The sequence below is a fragment of the Manis javanica genome, chromosome 1 (assembly GCF_040802235.1).
Source record: "Manis javanica isolate MJ-LG chromosome 1, MJ_LKY, whole genome shotgun sequence".
NCBI lineage: Eukaryota > Metazoa > Chordata > Mammalia > Pholidota > Manidae > Manis > Manis javanica.
The window spans coordinates 226998813-227018882 of NC_133156.1; the positions used below are offsets into that span (position 1 = coordinate 226998813).

The 20070-nt window shown below is 41.0% G+C and overlaps 1 protein-coding gene across 1 annotated transcript in view; it reads left to right on the forward strand.

Annotated features, from left to right (window-relative positions):
• APOB (apolipoprotein B) overlaps window positions 1-14756 on the forward strand; it is a 36695-nt gene extending 21939 nt beyond the window's left edge. The window contains exons 22-29 of the mRNA XM_037026467.2: window positions 283-458; window positions 567-754; window positions 1211-1356; window positions 3083-3456; window positions 3955-11118; window positions 11512-11626; window positions 11728-11911; window positions 12814-14756. Of these exons, the coding sequence (XP_036882362.2) occupies window positions 283-458; window positions 567-754; window positions 1211-1356; window positions 3083-3456; window positions 3955-11118; window positions 11512-11626; window positions 11728-11911; window positions 12814-14454 (9988 nt within the window). The 3' untranslated portion in view covers window positions 14455-14756. The remainder of the gene's footprint in view (window positions 1-282; window positions 459-566; window positions 755-1210; window positions 1357-3082; window positions 3457-3954; window positions 11119-11511; window positions 11627-11727; window positions 11912-12813) is intronic.
• The last annotated feature ends 5314 nt before the right edge of the window (window positions 14757-20070 follow it).

Here is a 20070-nt window from a genome sequence, read left to right on the forward strand (position 1 = left end):
AAGGCAAGAGAGCCTGTGAATGGTAGAGCAGGATTCGAACCATTTTGGAAACACTTCTCTTCCCCCTGTACCTTCCTGGAAAGTCCTGCATTTAGGCTGAGTTAGCTTTAGAATGAGCTAATGAGTTAGCTCATTAGAAATAACTGAGTTAATGAGTTCATTTCTCTGAGCCATTCATGTGTCTGATTTTTATCATCAGAAATGGAACTTCTAACTGTTTCACCCTGCATATTTCCTTGGAATGGAAAAGTCATTCATGTCAACTGATTTTCTTTTCCCTAGCTGTGACAAGAAAGAAGAAGGCAAAATCAAAGGTGTTATTTCCATACCCCGTCTGCAAGCAGAAGCCAGAAGTGAGATCCTTACCCAGTGGTCTTCCACAAAACTCCTCCTCCAGATGGACTCATCAGCTACAGCTTATGGCTCGACAGTTTCCAAGAAGGTGGTATGGCGTTACGGTATGTGCCTCTCCTCATGGGGTGCTTCCGGGAGCACTGTGTACCTGAGAGCATGGGTTAGGGGCTGACCTGGTACCACTGACAGCTATGCCGCGTGTGCATTTTCAGATGAACAGAAGATTGAATTTGAATGGAACACAGGCACTAACGTGGATACCAATAAAGCGGCTTCCAGTTTCCCCGTGGATCTCTCTGATTATCCTAAAAGCATATATATGTATGCTGACAGTCTCTTGGATCACAGAGTTCCTCAAACAGACATGACTTTTCGGCACATGGGTTCCAAATTAATAGTTGTAAGTACAAATCAGTCAGTCAACCAATACATGGTTATAAGGACTAATTATGTACGAGAAGCCCTGAGTTCAGTGAAAGAGGGTGTCCAAAGTGGGTAAGGCATGATTCCTACCATGGAAACATTCATGCAACGATAATTAACCCCGTTTCACAAGGCTATATGTGATAAATACCAAATAAACATTACAAAGCAAAAGAGTTTGCTGTACCTAAGATATCAAAGGAAGCATCAGGACACAGGTGGAATTGACTATGTCATATATTCCTTTTACAAAATACAGGAAGAGACCAATGACTTGTAACCAAAATTCATAATTTTCTGCAATTTATTTTTAACTTTCAGTGCATCATTCTGCTTAATGATTAATCAATCAAATATGGATTATCACCTAATGTCACTTGTACTTTGAGGCCTACCCATGCCTATTGCTCTGAAAACTTATATTATTTTGTAGGCAACAAACACATGGCTTCAGAAGGCTTCCACGAGTCTTCCTTATGCCCAGAATTTGCAAGATCACCTCGGTGGCCTGCAAGAGTTCTACCTCCAGAAAATGAGATTACCAGACTTCCACATCCCAGAAACACTCTTCTTGAAAAGGTAAAAAAAAAAAAAAGAAATCAGAAACATTTCTTGAACCATGAAAAGTAAGTGGAAGATTTTACTTAGTGTGATTTAGGATTTTTTTAATTTACATTTTTAAGGGAAATAATGTAAGCATTTTAGTGAGAGGCCTAAGTATAGCATAAGCACTGTGGTATTTTTGCAGCATTGAACATGAGGTATGTGAATGCCAGCCCAGTCCAAATGAACCTAAGAAAGTAATGAGAGGATTCTGGTGCTTTCCAGGAGGAGGCTTTATTCACTACAACCTGAATTTGAAAGCCATTCAGTTTTCCTCCATTATAAGAGTGAACTCCCCTCTGTTCAGGACCAGGTTATATTCATCACTGGCTGTGAAAAATTCAGGAGTGGCTAGAGGAATTGTTGATGACGGGATTTTTTGTTGAGCTCTAGAGAGTCAGAACAACCACTGGGCATTGTATGAAGGTAGCATTCTGAAAGAAGATTTCACTTTAGCAATATAGCCTCATGCCTATGGGGAAGTCAGATTCCAAATTGTTTAGTCTACTCCTCTGTTTACAGAAATACATGTAATGCTTTATTTCATGAAAAAAAATATCAGAGCATGAGCAGAAAAGACTAGTCTTTTATAGATTGATGGTTCTCTGTATTATCTTCAGGATTAGGATACAAGTGACCTGTGTCCATAGTCATGGCTGAGCAGCAAAGTTTAATAGACCAAATAAGTGTGAAAGGCTGAAGTCCTTTAAGCACTCCTACGGCCAAAGTCTATTGAAGATAAACAAAAAAAAAATGTCAGCTTTAGAGAACCCAGAAACCTCTTCCTTTACTACTACAATTTCTGACCAACAGTCCTCTCTGTGCTGTGCTGAAAAGACAGGACTGCAGAGCTTTGGAATTGGACAGGGCCTTATCGAGCATCCTCCTACTGAATGTGGGATCCTGGCTAGGAAGCATCCACTCCCTATTGGAATAATGCAGTGAACAAATTACAGCATTTAAACTCTGCCATCCTATTTTATTCTTGTGTTATAATAATCCATCATACATGCATAGTATCAAAAAGATTTGCAAAGTGCTTCCAAGTAGTTTTCTTCATTTGATATCCAAGGCCGACTCCATGCGGTCAGCAGAAGGGTACTGTCCTTACTGCACATATAACATCACTGAGACTCAGAGAGGTGAATTCACTAATACAGTATCACCAATAAGTGGCAGCTAAAACTGTAACCCAAGATTGCTGACTCCCACACCTGTGTTCTTTCGAGATACAAACAATTTACTAAATATAGATCAAATGTCCCCTATGTGAAAGAACAGATAAAGACCAGGATAAGGTATAACCCTGCCTCCCAGGAAAATAACCTGTGGACACTGACAAATGCACAAGTAAGTAGTAGTTATATAAGCAGAATTGGAACATGCTCTTTGAGATAGGTGTAAGGAACTATGTCACTGTAAGAACAAGAGAAATTAACTATGACTTAGATGTCACAATAGTCATAAGGAAGTACTGATAAGGAAGTAGCTTTTGGTTGGAGGGGCTTGTTGAGTGGATTTGAATGTTTGATAAGTAGAGGTAAAAACAAAGCTGTCCTTAGCATAGACAGTGATAGGAGGAAAGGTACCGTGTAAGTGCAGAAATGGGGTACAACGACTATTGCTCAGAAAGTCAGATAGCAGAGAACTGTGAGTTCTTGATGTCTGACCGTGGGGACATTGTCTTTGTTGTTCATTTCAGTGATGGACGGGTCAAATACACCTTGAACAAGAATAGCATGAAAATTGAGATTCCTTTGCCTTTTGGGGGCAAATCTTCCAAAGATCTAAAGATGTTAGAGACTATTCGGACACCAGCCCTCAACTTCAAGCCTGTGGGATTCTACCTGCCATCTCGAGAGTTCCATGTCCCCACATTTACTATTCCCAAGTCATATAAACTGGAGATGCCTCTCCTGGGTGTTCTAGACCTCTCCACAAATATCTACAGCAATTTGTACAACTGGTCCGCCTCCTATACTGGTGGCAACACAAGCACAAACCACTTGAGTCTTCAGGCTCAGTACCACATGAAGGCTGACTCTGTCGTCGACCTGCTCTCTTACAGTGTTCAAGGTGAGCCCTGCTCGGATAGAGGGTACACAGGGACTAATTCATCACAGGCTCTGATGGGATAGCCTCCTCTAGGAAGGGAAAGATTTTGGCTTTCTAAAATATTTTCTTTGCCACTTGGAAGACTGTTCATTCATTCATTCAACTAATAGAAATATTTATTAAACATATAATATGTATCAAGTATACTACAAGGCAGAAACAGAGAAAGCAGATATATAAACTGGCAATTATAATTCCCTATAAGAAGTAGTTTGGTAGGGTATTGTGTATAAATATAAGGTGTGGGAAAACACCTGGTAAATGAACCCCGCAGTGGTCAGGCAAGGCTTCCTGGAAGAATGCCTTTTGCTATCAGATTCTATGATTGTGTTATAGACAGAGACTTTTGCACAATTGACCCAGATCAATGGAACTTTATTATCAAAATACATTCAACATAGAAATTGATCTAGAAATTTATGAGTGAATTTAACCAATGTGTTTTCATTTTTATGTCAGGATCTGGAGAAACAACGTATGATCACAAGAATGTGTTCACGTTATCATGTGTTGGGTCCCTACACCACAAATTTCTGGATTCAAACATCAAATTCAGTCATGTAGAAAAAATCAGAAACAACCCAGCCTCAAGAGGTTTGCTAACATTCAACGTATCTAGTGCCTGGGGACCACAGATGTCTGCTTCAATATATTTGGACTCAAAAAAGAAACAGCATTTGTACGTCAAGGAAGTTGAGATTAATGGGCAGTTCAGCGCCTCGTCATTCTATGCTAAAGGCGCATATGGCCTCTCTTATCAGAGGGATACTACCACTGGCCAGCTAAATGGAGAGTCCAACTTGAGGTTTAACTCCTCCTACCTGCAGGGCACCAACCAGATAACAGGAAGATATGAAGATGGAACCGTCTCCTTTACCTCCACCTCAGATTTGCAAGGTGGCATCATTAAAAATACTGCTTCCCTGAAATACGAGAACTATGAGCTGACTCTGAAATCTGACACCAATGGGCAGTATGAGGACTTCACCACATCTAACAAGGTGGATCTGACTTTCTCTAAGCAGAATGCGTTGCTGCGCTCTGAGTACCAGGCTGATTACAAGTCACTGAGGTTCTTCACCCTGCTTTCTGGATCCCTAACTTCCCATGGTCTTGAATTAAATGCTGACATCTTGGGCACTGACAAAGTTAACACTGGTGCTCACAAGGCAACACTAAGGATTGCCCCTGATGGGATGTACACCAGTGCGACTACCAACTTGAAGCATAGTCCCCTGGTGCTGGAGAATGAGCTGAATGCGGCACTGGGCTTCTCCGGGGCATCTATGAAATTAACAACAAATGGCCGCTTCAGGGAACACAATGCAAAATTCAGTCTAGATGGAAAAGCTGCCCTCACAGAGGTGTCGCTGGGAAGTGCTTATCAGGCCATGATTCTGGGTGTTGACAGCAAAAATATCTTCAACTTCAAAATCAACCAGGAGGGACTTAAGCTCTCAAATGACATGATGGGCTCATTTGCTGAAATGAAACTTGACTACACAACCAGCCTGAGCATGGCAGGGCTCTCTTTGGACTTCTCTTCAAAACTGGACAACATTTACAGCTCTGACAAGTTTTATAAGCAAAATTTTAATTTACAGCTACAACCCTATTCTCTTGTCACTACTTTAAACAATGGCCTGAAATTCAACGCTTTGGATCTGACCAACAGTGGGAAATTACGGCTAGAACCCCTGAAGCTGAATGTGGGTGGGAACATAAAAGGAGTCTACCAAAATAATGAAATAAAACACATCTACACCATTTCTTATGCTGACTTATCAGCAAGTTATAAAGCAGACACTGTAGCTAAGGTCCAGGGTACAGAGTTTAGCCATCGGCTCAACACCAACATTGCTGGACTGGCTTCAGCCATTGACAACCGTATAAGCTACAGTTCGGACTCAGTGCACTTCAGCAACGCTTTCCACTCTGTAATGGCCCCGTTTACAATGACTATCGATGTAAATACAAATGGCAATGGGAAACTGGTTCTCTGGGGAGAGCACACTGGGCAACTGTATAGCAAATTCCTGTTGAAAGCAGAACCTCTGGCCCTTACTTTCTCTCATGATTACAAAGGATCCACGGGTCACCTTTTCATGGCCAAGAGGAGCATTAGTACTGTCCTTGATCACAAAGCCAGTGTCCTGCTCACTCCCGCCGAGCAAACAGGCACCTGGAAACTCAAGACCCAGCTGAACAAAAATGAATACAGCCAGGACTTCAGTGTTTACAATACGAAAGACAAAGCCGGTGTGGAGCTTCACGGAATAGCCCTGGCCGACCTCACCATGCTAGACTCCCCAGTTAAAGTGCCCGTTTTACTCAGTGAGCCCATCAATGTAATTGATGTTTTAGAGATGAGGGATAGTGTTGACCAGGCCCAAGAATTCACTATTGTTGCTTCTGTAAAATATGATAAGAACCAAGGTGTTCACACCATCTACCTCCCATTCTTTAAAATCCTGCCAGAATATTTTGAGAAGAATCGAATGGTGATCATAACTGCACTGGAAACCATACAGAGACAATTGAAACGCATCGATATTGATCAGTTTGGGAGGAAATACAGAGCAGCCTTGGACAAACTCCCACAGCAGGTTAATGGTTATCTGAACGCATTCAACTGGGAGACACAAGTTTCAAGTGCCAAGGAGAAACTAACTGCTTTTACAAAAAATTATAGAATTACAGAAAATGATCTGCAAATTGCATTGGACAATGCCAAAATCAACCTTAATGAAAAATTATCTCAACTACAAACATATGTGATACAATTTGATCAGTATATTAAAGATAATTATGATTTACATGATTTTAAAATAGCTATTGCTAAGCTTATTGACCAAATCATTGAAAAATTAAAAATTCTTGATGAACATTATCATATCCGTGTAAATTTAGTAAAAACAATCCATAATCTATATTATTTCATTGAAAAGATTGATTTTAATAAAATTAGAAGTAGTACTGCATCTTGGATTCAAAATGTAGATACTAAGTATCAAATCAGAATCCAGATACAAGAAAAATTGCAACAGCTCAAGACACAGATTCGGAATATAGACATCCAATACCTTGCTGAAAAGTTAAGGCAACAGGTTGAAGCTATTGATGTCAGAGTACTTTTAGATCAGTTGAGAACTACCATTCCATTTCAAAGAATAGAGGAAATTATTGAGCATGTCAAATACTGTGTTACAATTCTTACAGAAGAGTTTGAAGTAACTGAGATAATCAATGAATTTAGAGCCATGGCCCATAAGTTAATTAAGATGTACGAAATAGACCAACACATCCAGGTTTTAATGGATAAATCAGTACAGCTGGCTCACCAGTATAAGTTGAAGGAGACTGTTCAGAAGCTAAGCAATGCCCTAAAACAAGTTAGGATAAAAGGTCACTTTGAAGAATTGCTTGGGTTTATTGATGATGCCGTCAAGCAACTTAAAGCATTGTCATTTAAAAAATTCATTGAAGAAGTAAACAGATTCCTTGACCTATTGGCAAAGAAATTAAGGGCATTTGATTACCACCAGTTTGTAGATGAAACCAATAACAAAATCCGTGAGGTAACGCAGAGAGTCAATGGTGAAATTCAGGCTCTGGAACTTCCACAGAAAGCCAAAGCTCTAAAACTATTTGTAGAGGACGTCAAGGCTGTGATCTCAGTCCATCTGGAAAACCTAAAAGGCACCCAAATAACCTTATTCTTCAGTTGGTTACAGAAGGCTTTAAATTCAGCATCTCTGAATTACATGAAAACCAAATTTCAAGATACCCTAGAAGATATACGGGACCGAATCTATCAAATGGACATTCAGCAGGAAGTTCAGCGATACCTGTACCTAGTAGGCCAGGTTTATAGCACACTTGCCACTTACATTTCTGATTGGTGGAGTCTTGCTGCTAAGAACCTAACTGACTTTGCAGAACAGTATTCTCTCCAAGACTGGGCTGAAAATGTGAAAGCATTGGTAGAACAAGGATTCACTGTTCCTGAAATCCAGACCATCTTTGGAACCATGCCTGCCTTTGAAGTCAGCCTCCATGCTCTTCAGGAAGCTACATATCAGACCCCAGATTTCATGGTCCCCCTGACAGATTTGAAGATTCCATCAGTTCAGATAAACTTCAAAAAGTTGCAAGATATAAAAATCCCATCCAGGTTTTCCATGCCAGAATTTACTGTCCTCAATACCTTCCATGTTCCTTCCTTTACAATTGACTTGGTAGAAATAAAGGCAAAGATCATCAGAATCATTGACCAAATGCTAAACAGTGAGCTGCAGTGGCCAGTTCCAGAAGTACATCTGAAGGATCTGAAGGGGGCAGATACCATTCTTGCTAGTATCACTCTGCCAGACTTCTATTTACCAGAAATCACAATTCCAGAATTCACAATCCCAAATCTTGATTTTAAAGATTCTCAAATTCCTGACCTTCACATACCAGAATTCCAGCTTCCCCACATCTCACACACAATTGGAGTACCTACTTTTGGGAAGCTGTACAGCATTTTGAAAATCCAATCTCCCCTTTTCACATTAGATGCAAATGCTGACATTTATAATGTTACTACAGAGAACAAGGCAGAGATTGTGGCTTCCATCACCGCCAAAGGGAAGTCCAAATTAGAAGTTCTAAATTTTGATATTCAAGCAAATGCACAACTTTCAGACACTATGATTGATCCACTGGTTTTGAAGGAGTCTGTGAAGTTCTCTAGCAATTACCTGAAAACAGAACATGAGAGTGAAGTGCTATTTTTTGGAAATGCTATTGAGGTAAAATCAACCACAGTGGCAGATATACACACAGAAAAAAATACACTGAAACTTAGAAATGGTGTGCTCATCAAGATAAACAATCAGCTTACCCTGGACAGCAACACAAAGTACTCCCACCAATTGAACATCCCCAAACTGGACTTCTCTAGTCAGGCTGACCTGCGCAATGAAATCAAGACCCTATTGGAAGCTGGACACGTAACATGGACCTCTTCTGGAACAGGGTCATGGAAATGGGCCTCCCCCAAATCCTCAGATGAGGGCACACATGAATCTCAAATCAGCTTTTCTGTGGAAGGACCTATCACTTCCTTTGGACTGTCTAATAAGATCAATAGCAAACACCTAAGAGTAAACCAAAACTTGGTTTATGAATCTGGCTTCCTCAACGTCACTAAATTTGAAATCCAGTCACAAATTGAATCCCAGCACATAGGCCACAGTGTTTTAACCGCTAAGGGAATAGCACTGCTCGGAGAAAAGAAAGCAGAGATAACTGGCAACCATAATGCTCATTTAAATGGAAAAGTTATTGGAACTTTGAAAAATTCTCTCTTCTTTTCAGCACAGCCATTTGAGATTACTGCTTCCACAAACAATGAAGGGAATTTGAAAGTTAGTTTTCCATTAAAATTGACAGGAAAGATAGACTTCCTCAATAATTTTGCTCTGTTTCTGAGTCCTGGTACCCAGCAAGCAGGTTGGCAAGCAAGTGCCAGATTCAATCAGTATAAATATAATCAAAACTTCTCTGCTGGAAACAGTGAGAATGGCATGGAGGCCCACATAGGAATAAATGGAGAGGCCAACCTGGATTTCTTAAACATTCCTTTAACAATTCCAGAAATGACTCTACCTTATACAACGCTCAAAACTCTCCAGGTGAAAGATTTCTCTTTATGGGAGAAAACAGGCTTGAAGGAATTCTTGAAAACAACAAAGCAATCATTTGATTTAACCGTAAAGGCTCAGTATAAGAAAAACAAAGGCAAGCATTCCATCCCAATCCCTTTGGATAAATTTTATGGGAACTATTTCAAGGTATTGAATACCCCAAACAATATTTTAATTCCAGCCATGGGCAATATCACGTATGATTTTTCCTTTAAATCAAGTATCATCACATTGACTACCAGTGCTGGACTTTATAACCAATCAGATATTGTTGCTCATTTCCTTACTTCCTCCTCTTCTGTCATCAATGCACTGCAGTACAAATTAGAGGGCACCTCAAGTTTGACGAGGAAAAGAGGGTTGAAGTTAGCCACAGCTTTGTCTCTGAATAACAAATTTGTGGAAGGCAATCACGACAGTACTATTAGCTTAACAAAGAAAAACATGGAAGCATCAGTGACAACAACCGCAAAAGTCCACATTCCAATTTTGAGAATGAATTTCAAGCAAGAACTTAGTGGAAACACCAAGTCAAAGCCTACTATCTCTTCATCCATTGAATTAAAGTATGATTTTAATTCCCCCAAGCTGTATTCCACAGCTACAGGAGCAGTTGACCACAAACTCAACTTAGAAAGCCTCACCTCTTACTTTTCCATTGAGTCATCTACCAAAGGAGATATCAAGGGTCTGGTCCTTTCACGGGAATATTCAGGAACTGTTGCCAGTGAAGCCAGCACTTACTTGAATTCCAAGAGTACTCGGTCTTCAGTGAAGCTGCAAGGGGCTTCCAAAGTTGATGGTGTCTGGAACCTTGAAATAAAAGAAAATTTTGCTGGAGAAGCCACTCTCCAACGAATCTATGCCATCTGGGAACACAATACGAAAAACCACTTACAGCCAGAGGGCTTCTTTTTAACATCCAAAGAACATACAGGCAAAGTTACCCTGGAACTCTCCCCATGGAAAATATCAGCCCTTGTTCAGGTCCATGCAAAACAGCCCCATGGCATCCTTGATATCAATTACCTTGGCCAGGAGGTATCCCTGAATGCTAACACTGAGAACCAGCAAGTCATCTGGAAGAGTGAGGTCCATGTTCATTCTGGGTCTCTCGAAAACAATGTACAGCTTTCCAATGACCAAAAAGAAGCACGCCTTGACATTGCAGGTTCCTTAGAAGGATCCCTATGGTTCCTCAAAGATATTGTCCTACCAGTTTATGACAAGAGCTTATGGGACCTTCTAAAGCTGGATGTAACCACCAGCATTGATAAAAAACAGTATCTTAATGCTTCCACTACCCTTGTGTACACCAAAAATCCCCATGGCTATACTTATACTCTCCCTGTGCAAGAATTAGCTGATAAATTCATTATTCCCTTACTGAAACTAAATATTCTAAATTCAGTTCTTGTCACACCTACGTTCCACGTTCCATTTACAGATCTTCAGATTCCATCCTACACACTTGATTACACACACCTCAACATACCAACACTACCCAAAGTGAAATTCCCTGAAGTTGATGTGTTAACAAAATATTCTGAACCTGAGGACTCCCCAATTCCTTTTTTTGAGATAACTGTGCCTAAATCTCAATTAACTGTGTCCCAGTTCACCCTTCCAAAACGAATTTCAGTTGGCACTACTGCTTTGGATCTAAACAAGGTGGCCAGCAAGATTGCAGACTTTGAGTTGCCAACCATCACCGTGCCTGAGCAGACTATTGAGATTCCCTCCATTAAGTTCTCTGTACCTGCTGGAATTTTCATTCCCTCCTTTGGAGCACTGACTACACATTTCAGGGTGGCCTCTCCCCTGTATAATGCCACTTGGAGTGCTGGTTTGAAAAACAAAGAAGATCAAGTTGAAACATTCCTGAATTCCATGTGCAGCTCAACCATTCAGTTCCTACAATATGACCTGAAAGGTAAGGAAATGTCCCCACTCCTCTCCTAGATGCTGTGTGTGTTTTCATTGAGAGCTGTGAATAAATAATTATGTAGTTTGATAAGATTGGAGGCACAATTATGCTCTATAGCAAAATTCTAAAAACAGGAAAAGAGAAAAAGAGATACATATATACCCCACATCTAAAAACCATCCTGTAGAACTTACTGTCATTTAAGAGAAATAGGGTTAAAGAAAATAGATTTTTCTGTAATGATTTTAGGGCTCCTTCTAACTATTTTTAAAAATGTGGACTACGTGCTCCAAACACATGAGGCATTTAGTTAAGATACAATTCTCTCAGTTTTCATGATGAAAATGTCTATGTCCTACAGTTATTAATCTGATGAAATATAAAATCTCTCCTATACAGTTGTGGAAACACACAAAGTTGAAGATGACGTATTAGTCTATAAGATTAAAGGAACATTTGCACACCGTGACATCAGTGCAGAGTATAAAGAAGATAACAAATATCAAGGACTTCAGTATGGAACTTTTATTGAAACTTCATCCCTTTCCAAATCTTTGTGGTTTTTACTGTCTATGTACCCATTTCGTGATGGTTCATTTGCTTTTCGACTTTCAGGGTCTTGGAAGAAAACGTTTACTTTGACATCACCAGCCCAACATTCACTGACATCCACCTGCACTACCAAGCAGACAGGGATAGCCTGTCTTCCTCGGCAGCCTTCCCAGCCATTGGCACTGTGGCCATGGACTTGAAAGATGATAACAATACCTTAAAATGGAACTTCTACTACCGCCCTCAGGTGAGTCCCATTTAATGGGCTCTGTACCCCCAAGAGCAAGTAGAGAATTTGGGCAGATAAATTTAATTTAATACCAAGTATTTTCTTGGGGCTTTCCCAAACTAGTGGAAACCAAGCAGGGAGCAGGTTGAACCAGAACAGAATGAGTCTTTTATTGACTTTAATTATTAGATGCACACATAACATATTATTGCCATTATTATTTTTTACTACTTCGGAGCAAATTTAGAAAGATGAGGGTCATGCCTTATCACCCCACTCATGGGCAAACTGCCCTATGTTGAGTGCATTTTTCAGATAGTGGTTTCTGGAATAATTTGAGGTTTCAAAATTCTTCCACACAATAAAATTGTTGGATGAGATATGCCAACTTCCTCTCATGTACTTTACAGACTCTGCCAGGACCAAATCAAAAATGTCATAAGTAGAGGAGCAGCAGTGTGATTCTCTATTACTGAAGTTTTCCATAGGCTTAGGGAATGAATGGCTCCTGATATTGGTATTCTAGATCTCTGCCGGAAGGGCTGTGGTCCTTTTTCTTTTTTGCTACTTCCCCTTTCTCTGAATTAGTCCTCTCCTGTCTCTTTCTTCCTTTTCTCTCCCTCTTCCTCATTCCCTTCCAATCTTCAATCCTAGGAAGACCTTCATGTTAGATGTTACGATGTAAATGCCACGCATAATGTTCTCCCTTCTGGGGCACATGATAAAGAAGAATTAACAACAGGGAACTTGTTTAACCGTAAGACAAAAGGCATGAGCTGACATATGACAGATAAATCCCCCTCAGAATATGAAAGATCCTCTCATCTTTAACTGGTAATAGAGTTTTAGTGTAGTTTATTGTGTAATCAGGATAATTGAAAACATGTTCTTTTCATCCTTTTTTTCTTGGCTGGTTTTAGTCCTCTCCAGATAAAACACTCAACATGTTCAAAAGTGAGTTGAGGTACGAGGAACCTGATGAGAAAGTTCAGATCAAAGTTAACTGGGAAGAAGCAGCAGCATCCGAATTGCTAAACGCACTTAAAGACAACGCGCCCAAGGCCGCAGGGGCCCTTTATGACTATGTCAACAAGTGCCACCAGGAGCACACAGGCCTTGATCTGAGAGAGGCTTCTTTAAAACTGAGAAGAAGTCTGCAGAACAGCGCCGAGGAGGCCTATCAAGGGGCTGTGAGGCGGATTGATGAGGTGGACTTGGCGCTCCAAAGGGTAGCCAGAAACACAGCTGGAACCTACCAGCAGTGGAAGGACAAGGCCCAGAGCCTCTACCAGGAACTGTTAGTTCGGGAGGGCCAAGTTAATTTCCAGAAACTCCAAAATAAAGTATTTGACAGCTTAATAAGACTTATTGAGGAGTACAAAGTGATAGTCAATCATCTGATGGACTCGTTCATTCATTACATGAAGTACACCAGATCGCAGCTCCCAGGAATTGCCGGTACGTACACTAGAGATGAACTCTGCTCTATGGCTTTGAAGGAAGTGGGGAAGCTACTGTTCCAGGTACATTCAAAAATCCACAGTGGGCTGGAAGTACTGTTTTCCTATTTGCAAGACTTAATGGAGAAATCTGAATTCATCAGGATCCTAAAGATTGAATTTCCTTTTGATCCAAGCAGCCATAAACTAATAGATGTAATCTTGGAGTATGGGGAACTGTTGAAATTCTTATCACAACAGATCCAAGACGCCCTTAATGACCTCCAGTCTATCAAGACCACAGAGATGCTAAGAGATCTTCAGGACATTTTAGAAGGCATTTTTGAAAGTATAAAAGAAGGAATTACACACTTAAAGGAGAAGAATCTTACTTACATCATTAATGATATCCAATATGAAATCAACACAATCTTTCATGACTATATTCCATTTGTTTTTGAATTCCTAAAAGAAAGCCTATACCTTAACTTTGGTAAGTTTAATGAACATGTTCAAAACAAATTTCAAGAAGCCTCTCAAGAGTTACAGCAGCTCCAGGAGTTCATAAAGATTCTTCACAAAGAATATATTGATCGAAGTGTGGCCAGCTGGACAGTGAAATATTATGAGCTTAAAGAAAAGATCATCAACCTCATTAAGAGCCTCGTAGATGTTCTTAAGGACTTCAATTCAAAATACACTGTAGGTGTTGCTGGATTTTATTCCCAACTCTCAAGTCAAGCTGAGCAATTTGTGCAGAAAGATATCCAGGAATACCTTAGTATCCTTGCCAATGCAGGTGGCAAAGGGGAAGAGAAGATTGAAGAGCTTTCTACCAGTGTTCAGGAAATAATTAAAAGCTGGGCTGTTGCAATGAAGAACATGATTTCTGATTACCACCAGCAGTTCAAATATAAATTACAGGACTTTTCAGACCAACTCTCTGATTACTATGAAAAATTCATTGCTGAGTCCAGAAGATTGATTGACCTGTCTATTCAAAAATACTACATGTTTCTGAGATATATCACCGAGTTACTGAAAGAGCTACGATCAGCCGCTGGGAATGACATGAGCCCCTACATAAAGGTTGCACCAGGAGAATTTACTCTCACCTTCTAATTTTTTTATAGCAATTCTCATTTATTCTTCTGCACCAATGAAACTTTCGCATAGTAGGGAAAACCTTCAAACTGTTTATATTGGTATAACCATACACTGAGCTAGCCCCGTAGCAGGCAGCTGACTACAAGCAGAAGCACATATGAACTGGACCTGCACTGAAGTTAGCATCAGATCTCTGAAGGTCTCTGAACTCTGGAAAATAACATTATTTGCAAGTCAAAGAAAATCAGGATCTGAGTTATTTTACTAAACTTGAGGGGAGGGAAAACATATAAATAAATTCTTTATTGTGTATCATACCACTCAATGTGGCTCATTCATATTGAAAGACAGTGGAATGAGAGTATTCATTCAAATGTCTGACATTTCAAATCTCTAGAAGAACACACACTGTGTTGTTTTGAGTAATAGAATGAAATGGGAAAGGCAGAATTTGAGAAGGGGAATATTTTGCCTCCTTAAAAAAAATATGTAACTGGTCTCAGGGGTTTTATTGGCCAAGTGAGAAGAAAAAAATATTCACAAAGGCTTTCACATAATTTGATCCTGAGGAGTATCTCATTTGTCTTCACGTGCCACACAATCTTTCTCAGTGACCAGCCTGACTTTGCCAGACAAGACTGACAGACTCTGATATAAACCTACAGGCCCTCTATTTCATTCAGCCTGCCAGGAGTGGACAGGGGATGGCTAGGAAGTCCTAGCCCCAAAAGCCTTATGACAGTAGGGACCCCAGGAGTCTCCCTGCAGTTCAGCCAGGATCCATTCAAGGCAAAGGACGTGAGGATGTAAGAGGAGGCCTGGGGACCTAACATTTTGGGACCAACCATACACTATGTATGCTCTTTCATTTCCTTATTTCTCCAAATGTAATATCCGACAATCCCAAGTGTAATCAAAACTCAAGGATTTCTCCTGTCACATCCACTCACTTAAAACTCTGATTAATTTAAACATAGGCAAAGTCCAGTCAGAGCATCCATGCTGAGCTCTAGGGAGGGAAGCCTGCAAGAATAAGTGTCATTAACACCTTGGGGGAGTTAGCTGTAACTCTTTCTTTCAAGAGCATTGAAAAACAGAAGAAAGGTGGGACCTTTGGAGAACAGGAAATTGGAGATTACCTCCCCACCAAGTCCTACACAAGGTCTGTTGGGAAAGACCCTTTTTATCCAAAAATGCCTTCCTCTGTCATTCTTTCATAAAGGCTTCACATTTCCTTGGTCAAACCCACTGTCAAAATGCACAAGCATTACTATTTGTACACATTAACCTATTTGTACCTTAGCAGAATTCTTCTGTCTGAACTTAGAAGCAAGAAAGAGTTGTAGGGAGGTGGAATACTTGGTAGTGAATCAGCACTCAAGGAAAATCTGTTGAATAAAGGATGGGTGGGTAGGTGGATGGATGGATGGGTGGGTGGATGGATGGGTGGGTGGATGGATGGATGGATGGATGGATGGATGGATGGATGATGGATGGATGAATGGATGGGTAGATGAGAGGTCATTTCCAGTGGTGAGAGAAGGGGGAAAATTAGACCCAGTTCCCATGGTATCACAAGAGTGGTTCTAGGGCATAGCTCTGCAGGAGTTTCTTGGATGAGCTATGAACAGCAAGGATTTACTGAATGTTCAAACTGAAAGGAGGCCTGAATTATGGCTTAATTTGGAGAAGAAGGCAGAATGTCTCTTGGGTGCTCATGAAAAGTCACAGGAAAAGTGCTCATTGGGAGCACAGGAAAAGTCAAGGGGAGACAGGAGTGGAAAGGTGAGTTTCACAATATTTCAGAGGGCTTGAAAGCTGGAGCAAAAGGTGATACTCTCTTTATTGTTTAGAAGAGAATCCAGTGAAATTTTTTGAACAGGAGAGTGATACAAGTTGTGACTTAGTGCTCATGAGACACTATCTGTATTTAGGGCATGAGAAGAGAGAAAAATAGACACAAATTCAAAATTATCATGTAATTATAACAAGGCCATCTGTCCAGTTCCTTGATATCCCTTATATGAGATGCTCCTGGCTGGCTTAGAATATCTTTACCATGCTCAATAAAATTGGAAGAAGAAGAGATACTTGGGAGGGCTTGGACTTTGCTTGATCTCTTCTTTGGTCTTCAACTGCGTATCAGGACACTTCCCTGGGTTCAGTTAATGGCTACATTCATTACTTGTAGCTTTGGACAACTTATTTCCTCAGTTTTCTTACCTACAGTGTGAGGATGGTATTTATCCTGCCTGCCTCAAAAGGCTGTTTATAAAAATCAGTTGAAATAATACATGTGAAAGAGATTAGTAACCTTCAATCTTGTACAGAAGCAAAATACCCTTATTATTAGATGCTTGCTTGAATGAGTTTATAGCAAGGAAAGAATGTGGAGGCAGGGAGACCTATCCAATTCAATGAGCCTTCATGAAATGCTTCTGTGTGCCAACCACAAAGGCTCAGTAGGGGAAGCAAAGATCAGTGAGATGCAGTTTCTGGATATCTGTCCATCCGTTTGTCTACCAAAGGTGGAATGTGGGTATAAACAAGTATTGTGAGGGCTTATAATAGGAAAGGATAAGATTCAAGAAGTTTTCATGGAGAATGTTGAAATGGTTCTTGAAGATATGCAGACTTTGGCAAGAAACAAGGAGAAAGGGCGTCCTAGGAGAAGAGAAACACAAGCAAAAGAAAGATAGGTTGATGTGTTTGAGAGACATTGGATCATCTAATAGCCAGAGCACAGGAAAAGTCAAGGGGGACAGGAGTGGAAAGGCGGGTTTCACAATATTTCAGAGGGCTTGAAAGCTGGAGCAAAAGGTGATACTCTCTTTATTGTTTAGAAGAGAATCCAGTGAAAATTTTTGAACAGGAGGGTGATACAAGTTGTGACTTAGGAAAACTGATGTGGCAATTCATACAGGATGAATTTTAATGGACGAATCTAGATATGAGGCTATGCCAGGGTCCAAGTAAAAGATGCTCTACTCCTCAGCCAAGTCATAGATGCTGGGAATGGTGAGGAGGTGTTGGATACAAGTATCATGAAGTACAACCAACAGAGCCAGGGGGCTGACCGTTTTGAACAGAAGGGGTGGGTGCAAAAGCTATTAGAAGTGGAACTGCCTCAGTAAGACAACTGGAGCCAAGAACTGGAGGGGTAGCAAGAGAGACCAGGAGAACATGGAAAAAGAATGAGTGAAGCAGATTTTGAAACCGCATAACTTGAAGAGCTGTGGGACATCAAAAGCACAGGAGGAATGTGTTGGGGGCAGATTATTAGTGTAAGGCATGGACCCATACGTCAGCACAGCTGGAAAGGGACTGTGGTAAGTTTCAAGCTGCAGTGGTGTGTCTAGACAGAAATATATGTCAGGCTGTTAAACTGGGGAGATGGGCAAGTGAAACAATATCCAAAGGAATAGGGGCAAAGGGAAATTTTAACCAATTAATGTATTGATTTTATAAATACTTTTAGAAATTTAACAAGTAAACAATTCTTCCCCTTGTACAATTCGTTGGTCTATTGTCCTGAGAGGAAGCCAACACATACATCTCCTAAGAACATACTGTGAATTGTCATGGAAAGTCTTACTATAAACACAGATATTCCTCCTGTAAAACAAATATCCAACATTTAAAACCAAAAGAGAAATGAAATAATGGAGCCCAGCCCATGTACCTGGAACTTTGGAAGCACAATCAGGCTGTGTGCTTCGGTTTGATTCCCAGGTCCAGCCTAGACCAGTGTCACTGTCCCCAGAATAAGCCTTGTGATAAATGAGCCCCGTGGGAGTGGGTGCCACCAGGCGAATTTGGACCAAGCTCTCCTTCCTTTGCTTTTTACTTGAAGGCTGGTCAGTTGAGGAGCCCAAATGCCTTTTATTGGTGAGATGAGAAAAGCCTCCTCTGATTTCTTAGTCTAGGTCCCCTTTCTAGCTCTAATTTATGACTTAGTCCCCATTCAGTCAGAGAAGGGGCCAAACTGGCCCTTAAATGGGGCCTGCAATGTGGAAGCCGGAGTGGACAAACAGATGTTCCCTCTAAAAGTGTCTAATAACCAGAGATAAATGTGCAGAAACAGGCCCTACCTCTTAGCTCATCCCCTTGTCTTGCTGTTTTGCATTAAGAGGTCAACTACAACTCCCTTTAGAGCACTCCGTTTGCTGGTGGGATGGTTGGGTGGTCACCAACAAATGACAGTCCAGGGCCTCATAAAAGTTGGTGGAGTAGGCACACATGCTTCTACGTGGACAGGGCCCTGCCCTTCTCAGATACAAACCGCTCCTGGCTCCTTCAAGTCTGAGCAGTGCTTGAGCTTAGCCAATGATGCTGGGGCACCAGGCTCTAAGCTCTGACCCTAGTGTCAATTTCATACCCTTGACTGGCAACAGCCAAGGCCCAGTTTGAGTGAGAGGGATGGCTCAGGCCTTGGAGGTGGTCTGGTCCATGAGCTTTAGACCTGTGTCCCCACCCTTGTTAAGCTATCGCTAGGGCTTGTAGTTGTGCGTAAGCACCAAGCCACCCTGAGCACAGGATCCAGAGTTTAGTTGCTAGAGAGCAACCTGAGAGAAGGCACCTTGGTCAACAGCCAGTCCACCAACTCTCCCTGGCTCCCTGAGCAGACTCTGATCCTTCTTTTCTCTTCCATTAAGTGGGACCCACACAGGCTTGCTCATAGGCCCCTAGAGAAGAGTGGGACCCAGGCCAGCCCCAGGAGCCTTATACCAGGGCTGAGCCAGCCGGAACTGAGTAGATCATTAGAACATTTCTGGAATTACATGATGCTGTGGAAGATGACAGAAGGAACAGTTGAAGGAGGGCAGAGGACTGCCTCTAGCTCACTGAGCTGAGCGAGGGATGCCTGGGGCTGCAGCACGTCCTTCTTCTCAAAAGTAGTCCCAAGCTCTGTGGCCACATTCAAGTTTCACCATTCATGAGTTAATGTCACTTCAGAAAAGTTACTTGATTTTTCTAGTTTCATCTTTAAAATGGGAATAATGAAAGAAGAATAGTTTGAGCCACTCTGAGCAGGAGTAGAAAGTTGTTCCCTCATATGTTACAGGGTTGCAGTGAAGATTAAATGAGATAATGGATAGCAAGTGCCTGGCATACAGAAAGTGGATAAATTGGTAGTGTCATATTGGCAGAAGTACAATTACAGTTACATCCAACTGTATAAAGTCTTCCATTCAAATGCTCCACTCTTCTGAAAACACCCTCACAGATACCCCCAGAAGTAATGCTTAACCAGCTATATAAGCATCCCTTAGCTTGGTCAAGTTGGCATGTGAAATTAACCATCACAGGGGTGAGGACACACACAGCTGGATGTGAGTTAGGCCATGCCTTCATTCTCATGCTGTTGATGAGTTTTGGGGCATTTATAGTGTTATTAGTAAATCAAATCATAATAATTACTTAAAATGAAACAGAGAAAACGTAAATCTTTCAGTAACTGACATATATTATTAAGCACTACATTTATTTTGTGGTTCCTTTCCCCTCTTCATGGCATTTTTGGATGGAAAAATTTCCTCTTTTCAAGAGAAAATTATTTCATATTTTCAGCAGCTATTTATTCTATGGGCCAGGCATTCAGGGTACTGCCATAAGGAGACAGGGGCGAGA